A 12,930-nucleotide genomic window follows, 5' to 3' on the forward strand; every position below is an offset into this window, starting at 1 on the left:
AACACTCAATTCTTAAAATGGCTAACTGAAAAATGTAAAATAATTTAAGCTTTATATGTACTAAATTAATTGTTTTTATTTATTATTATAACAGTACTTGGAAGAAAAAGAAGACCTTGAATTAAAATGCTCTACCTTATTAAAAGATTGTGAAATGTACAAGCATCGTATGAACACGGTCATGATACAGTTAGAAGAAGTTGAAAAGGAGAGAGATCTGGTACCTGATTAATTTTGCTAATTATGCTTATGTCATGTATTTATAACAGAGGATGTAAAGAAAAAAATGTAATTCTAAGCCACTTTCCATACTACAGTAATTGTGATGATTTTTAGGGCTAAATTTCACAGGAGTTATTGTCAGATGGTGTTGGATCAACAAAATGCATCCTACAAGATGAATGTAGTCACATGGATCAAAATATAATGGGACTTGATAGAAAAATCTGATGTGTAAACTGCATGAAAGATATGTCATTCAACATCAACATCCGATGAGATACAATCTGGTGTCTGCCAGAATTTAAAAAAAAATCTAAATATATTGACTGTCAGAGGTAGATGCAGAAACAAATCACACCATCTCACTTTACATTACAGCTTTGGGGATCAGGTTTTATAGGATCCTACTAAATGTCATACTGTTGCAAGATGTTGTTTGCTGTTTGTGTGGTGTTACATGGTGTTGCATGACAATATCAGATAATATCTGACCCACAAAATCTGATCCAAATCTCCCATGGAGTTTAGCCCAAACCTCATTGTATAACTGCAACTGAAAGGCAAAATCTGTTGCCCCAGCCAAGACTCTCTTTCTCTTAATCCCTAGTATGCTTCTTTATAGGTCTTTTATCAAACAAGTAGGCATAAAAACCAGTGCACAGAAGAGCAAAAGACAAACAGACATTGCATTTAGTAGTATTTATATTAAAAAAAAATAAATGCTAAAATTACATACATTAGGCAAAATTTTATTTTCATATGGTAAAGTTTATGTTCACTTTAAATCAGTCACACTAAAAAAAAAAAAAATTGTAATCCCACTAAATGCATTCGTTATATAAATTTGTAATGTTTTGTATATAACCCATGGCTATGATAATGTGCGCCTGCGCATGAAACACGTTCGGCTTTGTTCTTTTAAATGAGCAAATAAAATTGGATTTTAACTGACTCAGGTGGATGGTCCTGGGGTACGAGTATAGCTGTTTATAGTGTTATAAATGACATTAAAGGAGACTTGTCACCCAGACGTAAAAAGCTGTTTATTTAAACATCCATTTCTGTCATAATTGTATTTAATAATCTCTGCTGTCAATTGTATATTGCCTTCCTCACCTCTATGACCCAGGCATAGCAATTACTTTCACTTTTATTTCTGCACTTTCACAATGTCACTTATCTCCTCATATTCCTCTTCTCTTCCCACTGTCTATAACTGTGTAACCTGTACATGGGCATTAGGACCTTCTTTCTGGTGTATACATAAGATTTTAGGATGATGCAAAGCTTGCCTTGATAACAGTTGCCACAAAATGGTGCCTGTCTGTGTGCATTAAAAAGAATGAAGGAAACATGACTGAAATAATTTATATATTATATAAGTAAAGTTTATTTTGATTAACACAATAAAATAGGATTTGTAATTATTTCGTAGGGTGACAGGTACCCTTTAATTAGAGACTGCTGCACATCTGTGCATTTAGCAGAGAATTATACAAATGCATTCTGCAAAATTTATAAAAGTAAAAAATATTTATTATAACATAATTAAAATGTAACACTTATGTGTTTTGTGCCTAAATGGCACTTAATTATAAGCAGTAAAAAAACTCCAGACATACACACAGTTTAAAAACACAAAGCCCCTCCCTAGTTTGCATTATATCACCAATGCCCCATCTAACACCTATAAAAATCAATGTAGGGCTCAACTGATTATCCTTATATATACTGCAGGGTAATCAATTCTCTATTACAAGGCCTCACAATAGCTTTAATAAACCAATAAATAATTAATTTAGTATAAATATAAGTAAAAATGTGTTCAAATATATCCCATAATGACAATCAAATAAATAATCCTATATTGTTGATGGTTAACAGTTGAAATAGACTACTTAAATTTATAAAATTAACTTTTCTTTTTTATATAACAAGTAATGTCAAATGTATAATTCAGACCCATGTATAGGTTGGTGAAGAAGGGAGCAAATTTTACCCCCATTTCTGTCCCTCTTTTCTACAGATAAAAAAAACTGAATAAAAATTAATAATTGTCTTCCAACAGGAACTTTGTTCCTGCCTTCAATAAAATTTTAGTGAACTCCTCTCTATAATCACTATACAAATGGTACAGCAAAGTATAGGTAGATAGTAGCTTCTCACAGAACAGGCAGTACTCACGACAAATGGTCACAATGACTCTCTCCCGCAGGGCACAATGGTTAACCCCAGCTTTCAGATTGTATGCTTCCAGTGGAACCTGGGCGATCAACCCCTAGGTCTGTACACTGGTAACCCTACTCTGGGCAGTATTATACCCGGGATAATAATCCCTCTGCAAATCCTTGTCAGAGCCAAAAACTGCTCACTAGCTAGCCCTGCCTGTCTATCACACCTAGGGGCTGATTTACTAACCCACGAATCCGACCCGAACTGAAAAAGTTCCGACTTGAAAACGAACATTTTGCGACTTTTTCGTATGTTTTGCGATTTTTTCGGCGTCTTTACGAATTTTTCGTTACCAATACGATTTTTGCGTAAAAACGCGAGTTTTCCCTCACGTCCCTTGGCAGCACTTACTAGAGAGATGACTTCCACCTGGTAGGAAAACACCACACCCCCCAATTAATTACTCCACCCCCTCATCTCCTATAAGTCCCTCTGCTTCCCTCTAGCCCTCAGTGTTTTTTTCCTACCCAAGGGATTACACCATGTATTTTTTTATATACCTGGGCGCCTTTCAGATGACTGGCCTCCAGAAATGCGTATGACCAGGGCGCCTTACAGATGTTTGTGCCCCCTGCGTGGTGGTGGACTTACCCTTACGCATTCCCTGTGGAAATCAGGGCTGTTACCAGGTCGCCTATCAAATGATTGTGCCTCCTGTGTATTGTAACCGGCGGCCGCTGCACTCCTCTGTGTTCGGCAGGTGAGAGCGCGATGTGATGACGTCATTAGTGGCGCCGGTGGAACGCATGCAGGCGTTGGAACGCAAACGTCATATCCGGGAAAGGAATGCCGTTTTAAACCAGCAAGCATGGCGGATCATTGCCGCTCCCAGGGGTACTGCTGTTGGCCCGTGCTGGTCCTGTGCATAGCGTTCCAACTCTGCCAGTAAGTAAGCATCCATAGATGCTTTTTTTCTCCTTAAAGCTGTTTTTTGTTCTGCTTATGACACAGGGCCGTTTTGTGCTTATGTTGTTTCAGCAATGGCTGACACTGCTTTAGAAAAGGAGAAGGGAAAGTCTAAAGAGAAGGCTAAAACTAAAGAAAATTTATCTGAATCTCCTAAAGGGAAGAAAGAGATAAAGAAACCAGCCTCCATATCTTGTTTTGGGTGTGATATAAAATTTAACCCTGTGGAAGGTGAAAAGTTATGCAATACATGTAAAGGGAAACTAAAAAATCCTGTCAATTCCCCAGAAGGGACTGAGGGACTAGTGTCCTGGATGAAAGGAGCTATGATGCAGGCTTTTGAATCTTTTAAGCAGAAGCCAAATAAAGAGGTATTGCAAGCTGACAGTCCATTTTATGAGGATTTTTCATCTGATACATCAATTGGGGAAGGTACCTCTAAGTTTAAATATGAATCTGAGTCAGAGGAAGGAGAAATTTCAGAATCTGAAGATTTTTTTCCTGTTGATGATATAGGGGCCCTAATTCCGGCTGTCAGAGATACAATGGGGTTAGAAGAGTCTTCTGAGCCCCCTAAAAAATCAAGTAAATTGTTTGCAAACATAAGTAAGCGTAAACCATCTTTTCCAGTGGATGAAGCTATTAAGAACAAAATTAAAAGTCAGTGGTCTGTCTTAGATAAGAAATGGGCTCCGCAAAAGAAGTTTTATTCTCTTTTTCCTTTTGAGGTTGAGGACACAAAATTTTGGGATGTACCTCCAAAATTGGATCCTCCAGTAGCCCAAACTATCAAAAGAACAACTTTACCGTTAGAAGACAGTACTGGTCTCAGGGACCCCATGGATAGGAAAGCAGAAGGGGCCCTAAGAAAAACCTATCTGGCAGCAGCAGCAGGTTTCAAGCCAGCAATAGCGGCGGCTTCAGTGGCAAGATCTCTTAAGGTCTGGATCCTGCAACTAGAGAAAGCCTTAAAGAAGGGAGTACCAAGAGAAAATCTTTTAGCAGATTTGCCTATGGTGATCTCGGCCTCTGATTTTTTAACTGAAGCTGCTTTATCTTCAGTGGATATATTGGCTAAAACTACAGCATTTGCTACCTCAGCCAGAAGAGCTCTATGGCTCAAACCCTGGGTGACAGATATAGCCTCCAAAAACCGTCTGCTTAATCTTCCATTTGAGGGAGAAAAACTTTTTGGATCCCAGCTGGAACTTCTAGTGGAAAAGAAGTCTGATGATAAAGTGAGAAGCTTACCTCAAGACAAGAAATTATACAAGCGACCTTCCTTTCGGGGTTTCAGAACCTCTTACAAGTATAGACAAGACTGGAGGAGTGGTAAAACATCAGGGGATAGAAATTATACCCAATCTAGAGGAAGATCTTCAAGAGGAAGGGGCCGTCCAAATTTCAATCAAAAACCTTTCTCAGCATGACGCCTTGCCAGTTGGAGGAAGATTGAAGGGGTTCGTTCAGGAATGGGAAAAAATCACCTCAGACAAATGGGTGTTACAAACAATAAGCCTAGGATATTCAATAGAATTCTATGGTCTTCCTCCAACAAGATTTATAGAAACACGCTTACCAAAACAAAGGGTTGCAAAACAAGCCATGGAATTAGCAATCCAAGAATTCAAAGAAATGAAAGTATTGATTCAGGTACCCCAAAAAGAAAAATTCAGGTCTACTCCCCAATCTTCCTTGTACCAAAACCAAACGGGAAATACAGAACCATCATAGATCTAAGATATTTAAATCAATTTATATTCAAGAAGAAGTTCAAAATGGAATCAATAAGATCCACCCTGTTAGCGCTTCGCGAAGGGGATGTGATGTGTACTATAGATCTAAAAGACGCCTACCTTCATATTCCCATAAGGGAATGTCACCAAAAATTCTTAAGAGTAGCCATAAGGGGACCTGCAGGAACAGAACACCTTCAATTCGCAGCCCTGCCGTTTGGAATATCGAGTGCACCAAGAGTCTTTACAAAGGTAATAATAGTAGTCGCAGCGTACTTAAGAACTCAAGGTATTGCTATCATTCCTTATCTGGACGATTGTCTACTAAAAGCAGAAACCGATTTAGGGTTACAAAGGAACCTATTCAAAGCAATAGAGGTTTTCCAGTCATTGGGCTGGTTAATAAATTGGGAAAAATCCAATCTAAATCCTACAAAAGAGATAAAGTTTTTGGGAATGATCTGGAACACAGAAGAAGGAAGAATTTTCCTTCCTCCAGGAAAAAGGGAAAAAAATCATAGACAGAGTGCGCAAGTTTCAAAACAAAAAATTTTCTTCAATAAAGCAGGGTTTAGAAATTTTGGGTCTTTTTTCAGCAGTATTAGAAGCAGTTCCATGGGGTCGTGCCCATATGAAGGACCTGCAAAAATAGTTTGGGATCATCAGAAGGCATCACTCAGAAAGAAACTCTATGTTCCACCGGAAATAAAGAAATCTCTTACTTGGTGGTTACACCCAGGGAATCTTTCAAAAGGTTCATCCCTATTTCCAATTCTTCCCTTAGTCATCACAACAGACGCAAGTGGCAAAGGTTGGGGAGCACATTTAGGAAACCTGGTAGAGCAAGGTATCTGGGAAAAAGGTATTGGTCATCAGGCAGCAAACTCCTTAGAGTTGGAAGCAGTATGGAGAGCTCTGCTTGCCTTCAAAACTATTGTAAAAGACCAAAATGTTCTAATACATACAGACAATGTGGCAACAGCCTACTATATAAATCACCAAGGAGGTTCCAGAAGCAAAGATCTGGGAATGAGAGTAAAAAAGATCATGGGCTGGGGAGAAAAAAATCTAAAAAGTATTCTAGCCCGCCATATCTCTGGGCACAGCAATATCAGAGCAGACTTTTTAAGTCGCAGGTTGATACTCCCCGAGGAGTGGAGTCTAGATCCAGAAACATTTCTTCAGATTTGCAAGGTCTGGGGTTCTCCAGAAATAGACCTCATGGCCTCAAAGTACAATGCAAAGCATCAAAGATATTTTCCCTTACAGCAGGCCAAGGCGAGGAAGCAGTGGATGCTCTAGCCCAATCATGGGATTTCAGCCTAGCATATGTCTTTCCGCCTATCCCTATGTTAGCAAGAGTGATCAAGAAAATTGCACTTTGCTCAACAGAAGTGATTCTAATAGCTCCTGCCTGGCCCAGAAGGAGTTGGTACTCCAGTCTCCTCCAACTTTCTGTCAGTCCTCCTTGGCTCCTTCCAGTGAAGGAAAATCTCCTACACCAGGGACCAATTTTGCATCCAAACCCTGCAGCTCTTCAGCTCACAGCATGGAGACTGAAAGGGATGTTATGAGAGCACAAGGGATATCTTCACCAGTCATTGAAGTTCTGTTACAGAGCAGGAAAGAAATTACAAATAAAATTTATCAAAGAATTTGGTCTTGTTTCAGGAAGTGGTGCTCAAATAAGAAACTAACTCCAGAAGATGTTCCAGTGTCAATCATATTAGATTTTCTACATGATGGATTTAAGAAGAAATTAGCTCCAAATACACTTAAGGTGCACATTGCGGCCTTATCAGCTTTCAAGAACATATCCTTGGCGGAGCATCCATTGATCAAAAGATTTGTCAGGGCTGTTCAAAATATTAGACCTAAGACAAATAACCTAACTCCAAATTGGGACTTAGACATTGTGTTAAGAGCCTTACAAAATGTTCCTTTTGAACCCTTGGAAGAAGTTTCCCTGTATCATCTGTCCATTAAAACAGTGTTTTTAGTGGCAGTTTGTTCAGCCAGACGCGTAGGAGAACTGCAAGCTTTATCATGTAAAAATTCGTGTCTACAAGTTTTTCCAGACAGGATCATTCTCAAAGCAGATCCTTTGTTCAGACCTAAAGTCTCATCTAATTTTCATAGAAACTTTGAAGTCATTCTTCCAGCTTTTTTTGCAGAACCAAGAAATAAAGTGGAGGAAAAGCTACACTTACTGGATGCCAAAAGATGTGTTTTGTTCTATTTAAACAAGGTAAAACCTTTTCGTATATCTCATAACCTTTTCGTTTCCTTTTGGGGAAAGAACAAGGGGAAGCGTGCCTCAAAAACTTCCATTTCCAGATGGATAAAACAGGCAATTTCCTTAGCCTATTCTGCTTCAGGGAAATCAATACCTCCAAACCTCAAGGCACATTCTACCAGAGCAGTGTCAGCCTCACAGGCAGAAGTTGGAGGCGTGTCAGTGAACCAGATATGTAGAACAGCTTCGTGGGCAAGTTTCAGAACATTTGCAGAGCATTACCGACTGAACGTAGGTACCCCTGGGGAAGTGGCGTTCGCAAATACGGTACTTTATTCAAATTGTAAAAAAACCCCCCCTTGACGTACTGCTACTCAACTCTCTCTAGTAAGTGCTGCCAAGGGACGTGAGGGAAATAACGGATTTATACTTACGTAAATTCCTTTTCCCTCAGTCCCGAAGGCAGCACAATATCCCTCCCTTACAGTAAATATTCTATCAGCATTGTGTATGTGTCTTATTGCTTGAGAAAATCACTGAGGGCTAGAGGGAAGCAGAGGGACTTATAGGAGATGAGGGGGTGGAGTAATTAATTGGGGGGTGTGGTGTTTTCCTACCAGGTGGAAGTCATCTCTCTAGTAAGTGCTGCCTTCGGGACTGAGGGAAAAGGAATTTACGTAAGTATAAATCCGTTATTTTCGTAGCCTTTACGAAAGTTGCGTAAAATCTTGCGCTTTTTCCGTAGCGTTAAAACTTACGCGAAAAGTTGCGCCTTTTTCGTAGCGTTAAAACTTAAAAGGTGCAAAGTTTCGTGTAAGTTTTAACGCTACGAAAAAAGCGCAACTTTTTGCGCAAGTTTTAACGCTACGAAAAATCGCAAGATTTTACGCAACTTTCGTAATGGCTACGAAAAACTCGCGTTTTTACGCAAAAATCGTATTGGTAACGAAAAATTCGTAAAGACGCCGAAAAAATCGCAAAAAATACAAAAAAATCGCAAAATACCGATCTTTACGAAAAAAACGCAATCGGACTCATTTCGACCCGTTCGTGGGTTAGTAAATGTGCCCCCTAGTGTGACCTATTACAGGAACTGCCTAATCTGTCTGGGCCTACCTATAACCTGGTTCCACAATATCTCCCCACCTGTTTGTTCAGGCAGAGAGCTTTCTCAAAATGGCCTCCAGCGTCATGGCTGCTCAGCCTTTTATACTACACCACAGTGCCACAGTGCCTTATGGCCAAACTATGGAACTGCAAAAGGTCATGCTATGACCCAGGAAAAGGGACTTACTTTCCACTACATTAACGACCCTTTATAGCTGTCCAAATAACTAGGGGACTACCAGTGAGAGGGCACAATTTAACAGTTCCCTATACTAGTTAGAATGCTATATGCTTGCCCATGTGGATTAGCCCAGTGTTTTTCAACCTTTTTTGTTTCATGAAAAAAATCACGAGGCACACCACCATTAGAAAATGTTAAAAAATTTAACTCTGTGCCCAGCAGCAGTGCCCCCCTAGTACACTGGTGCCCAGCAGCAGTGCCCCCCTAGTACATTGGTGCCCAGCATCAGTGCCCCCCTATTTCATTGGTGCCAAGAGCAGTGCCCCCCTAGTACACTGGTGCCCAGCAGCAGTGCCCCCCTAGTACATTGGTGCCAAGAGCTGTGCCCCCCTAGTACATTGGTGCCCAGCAGCAGTGCCCCCCTAGTACATTGGTGCCAAGAGCAGTGCCCCCCTAGTACATTGGTGCCAAGAGCAGTGCCCCCCTAGTACATTGGTGCCCAGCAGCAGTGCCCCCAGTACATTGGTGCCCAGCAGCAGTGCCCCCCTAGTACATTGGTGCCAAGAGCCAGCCCCCCTAGTACATTGGTGCCCAGCAGCAGTGCCCCCATAAGTCAGTGTGCCCCGTGCCCCCCCCTAATACATTGGTGCCCAGCAGCATTTTACTCTTCGGCGGCTTCAGCAGCATCTTCCCCTCACGCGCGCCGCCTCTGCACTTCTGCCTACACGCGACCGCACACAGGCCCTTTTATAACGTTGCGCCCCGTGCGTACTGACATCACCCGTACACACGGGGCGCAACCAATGACAGGGCCCGGATTTTTTTTTTAAAGTAAAAATTGCGGCCCTGCCTACGGCACACCAGGCAACATCTCGTGTGCCGCGGAACAGCGGTTGAAAAACGCTGGATTAGCCAACTCCCGGGTTGCAGACCTCTCTCTTTATAGTCTCGAGCTTGAAACAAAGCAGAGCACACTCACACTTTTTTTGGGTTTAACTACCTGACTCACTGTGCATTCCAGAAAGCTTCTTCTCTGTCAGACATGCACAGAAGGTTCTCTTCATCGACTGCCCTGTAGTCAGAGAGATAAGCTCCCTCCTGTAGGTCCCAATATTACTCTTTCTATACCTATTACAGATAAAAACTTGATGTTACTGTCTGAACAAAGATACATTAATCCCATTTGTTCCACCTAATGTCAGATATAAGGTCCCGTATGTGTGCTTTAAGGGGATCAAGTTTTTTTTTTTTTTTTCACAATTCGAGGTTTTTTTTAGCACTAAAAGGTGAATTCGAGGTAAGGTTCAAAAACTCAAATGTCTGGTATTTATTATGTGCAAGAAAACTCAAGATCTATTATCTAGTATTATCTAGTATCTAGTATTATCTAGTATCTATTATGTGCAAGAAAACTAAAATGTAGAACTGCCATCTAAGAGTTTGTGAGTTTCTATAGAAACCAATGGGAGTTGTCCTAGGCAAAGTTAAGCCATATTTTCATTTAGAGATATTCAAATTTTTGAGTGTTTGTTTCTTTATGGCTGAATAAAAGTGTTAGTGTTGAGGTTGGTAAGAAAAAATGTGCTTTTAAAGCATTCAAGTTAGCTGGGACAGCAAAAACTTTCATCAGGTACAAGGAAGCAAATAAAACAGGGGTCCTCAAACTACGGCCTGCGGGCCGGATGCACCCACTTATCTGGCCCGCTGCCCCCACCCTAGCTAGTATCCGTGTTGGCGTTCTGCTCTGCCCCAGCGTGTTACCATGTAAGGTTGCATGATGCGGTGATGTCATCACGTTGTGCGGCGTTACGCAGTGATGTCACCACATTACCTGCTGACGCGCTGGGGCAGAGCAGAACGCCGACACAGGTACAGCCATATTATATTTGTAAGACTGTGTGGGCTAATGGACTCTTTAATCTGCCAGTTATTTCTTCAAATGAATAGGTATGCAAAAAATATGATAAGGTTTTAATATCTTATAACAACATGATTCATTATTTAAATTACACTGTTGTTAAGAAGCATCACCAGTTTGAAGAGGTTTACCAATCTAAAATACATTGGCTTTTCTGATCACATTGTAAACATATTAAGAACACCTGAAGGTGCTGAAGTGCATGCTTTTAGAAAGAATGATACATAGTTATTTAGTTACATAGTTACATAGGGTTGAAAAAAGACCAGAGTCCATCAAGTTCAACCCTTCCAAGTAAACCCAGCACACTCACATACATAAACTATATATATATATACAACCAATAATACTAACTGTAGATATTAGTATCACAATAGCCTTGGATAATATGCTTGTTCAAGAACTCATCCAGGCCCCTCTTAAAGGCATTAATATAATCTGCCATTACCAGGTCTCTAGAAAGGGCATTCCACAACCTCACTGTCCTCACCGTGAAAAACCACCTATACTGCTTCAAATGGAAGCTCTGTTCCTCTAATCTAAAGGGGTGGCCTCTGGTGCGTTGATCACTTTTATGGGAAAACACAAACCCCCTATTTGCCTATAATCCCCTCTAATGTACTTGTACAGAGTAATCATGTCCCCTCGCAAGAGCCTCTTTTCCAGAGAAAACCTCATAGCTTAAATCTTCCATCCCACCAGTTTAGTTGCACCTCTCTGCATTCTCTCCAGCTCATTAAAATCCTTCTTAAGGACTGTAGCCCAAAACTGCTCCCCATACTCAAGGTGATGCCTTACCAGGGACCTATAAAGAGGCAAAATTATGTTTTCATCCCTTGAGTCAATGCCCTTTTTATACAAGAGAGCACTTTATTTGCTTAAGTAGTCACAGAATGACACTGCCTAGAATTAGACAACTTGTTATCTACAAAAACTCCTAGATCCTTCTCCATTAATGATACCCCCAACAAACTACCATTCAGTAGATAGTTCACGTTTATATTATTTCTACCAAAGTGCATAACTTTGCACTTGTCCACAATGAACATCATTTTCCAGTTTGCTGCCCAGTTTTCCAAATTTGTCAAATTTGGCAGCATCCTGCATGGAACTTATAGTTTTGCACAATTTAGTGTTGTCAGCAAAAATAGAAACAGTACTCTCTATGCCCACCTCCAGGTCATTAATAAACAAGTTAGAAAGCAAAGGACCAAGTACTGACCCCTGCGGTACCCCACTAGCAACACTGGTACAATTAGAAAATGTTCCATTTATCACCACTCTTTGTAATCTATCCTTCAGCCAGTTCTCTATCCAATTACAAATATTATGTTCTAGGCCCATATATTACTAAATTTAGTCATTAACCTATACAACCTTTAAAGCAAGTGAAACGCCATAATAAGGTTTAAGAATTGCTTGCAAAGGACATATGGACCTGGGAATGTTAGTGCTTTAAAGATGATTAGATGTTTTTAGCAGCAGATAAAGCAGCGTTTTTCAACCACTGTAGTGTGCCGCGAGATGTTGCCTGGTGTGCCGTAGGCAGGGCCGCAATTTTTACTTTAAAAAAAAAATCCGGGCCCTGTCATTGGTTGCGCCCCGTGTGTACGGGTGACGTCAGTACGCACGGGGCGCAACGTTATAACATAGTAACATAGTAACATAGTAAGTTGGGTTGAAAAAAGACATACGTCCATCAAGTTCAACCATAATGCCTATATATAACCTGCCTAACTACTAGTTGATCCAGAGGAAGGCAAAAAACCCCATCTGAAGCCTCTCTAATTTGCCACAGAGGGGAAAAAATTCCTTCCTGACTCCAAGATGGCAATCGGACCAGTCCCTGGATCAACTAGTACTAAGAGCTATCTCCCATAACCCTGTATTCCCTCACTTGCTAAGAATCCATCCAGCCCCTTCTTAAAGTTATATAATGTATCAGCCAGCACGACTGATTCGGGGAGGGAATTCCAGAACCTCACAGCTCTCACTGTAAAAAATCCTTTCCGAATGTTTAAATGGAACCTCCCTTCTTCTAAACGGAGTGGGTGCCCTCGTGTCCGTTGGAAGGACCTATTGGTAAATAAAACATTAGAAAGGTTATTATATGATCCCTTTATATATTTATACATAGTTATCATGTCACCTCTTAAGCGCCTCTTCTCCAGTGTAAACAGACCCAACTTGGCCAGTCTTTCTTCATAACTGAAACTTTCCATACCCTTTACCAGCTTAGTTGCCCTTCTCTGGACCCTCTCTAACTCAGTAATGTCCCGTTTGAGCACTGGAGACCAAAACTGAACAGCATATTCTAGATGGGGCCTTACCAGCGCTCTGTAAAGGGGAAGAATAACCCCCTCCTCCCGTGAATCTATACCCCTTTTAATAC

General features: G+C 40.7%; 1 protein-coding gene and 1 long non-coding RNA gene across 2 annotated transcripts in view; both read left to right on the forward strand.

Moving 5' to 3' along the window:
* Nucleotides 1–12,930, forward strand: part of card11 (caspase recruitment domain family member 11) — a 719,724-nt gene that overhangs the window by 116,838 nt on the left and 589,956 nt on the right. The window contains exon 7 of the mRNA XM_031893621.1: nucleotides 95–220. Coding sequence (XP_031749481.1) covers nucleotides 95–220 — 126 coding nt within the window. The remainder of the gene's footprint in view (nucleotides 1–94; nucleotides 221–12,930) is intronic.
* Nucleotides 2,832–3,745, forward strand: LOC101732264. The gene is made up of 2 exons (XR_004220526.1): nucleotides 2,832–3,339; nucleotides 3,433–3,745. It is a non-coding gene; the product is annotated as an uncharacterized LOC101732264 (long non-coding RNA).

The sequence above is a fragment of the Xenopus tropicalis genome, chromosome 9, assembly GCF_000004195.4.
Source record: "Xenopus tropicalis strain Nigerian chromosome 9, UCB_Xtro_10.0, whole genome shotgun sequence".
Taxonomy (NCBI): domain Eukaryota; kingdom Metazoa; phylum Chordata; class Amphibia; order Anura; family Pipidae; genus Xenopus; species Xenopus tropicalis.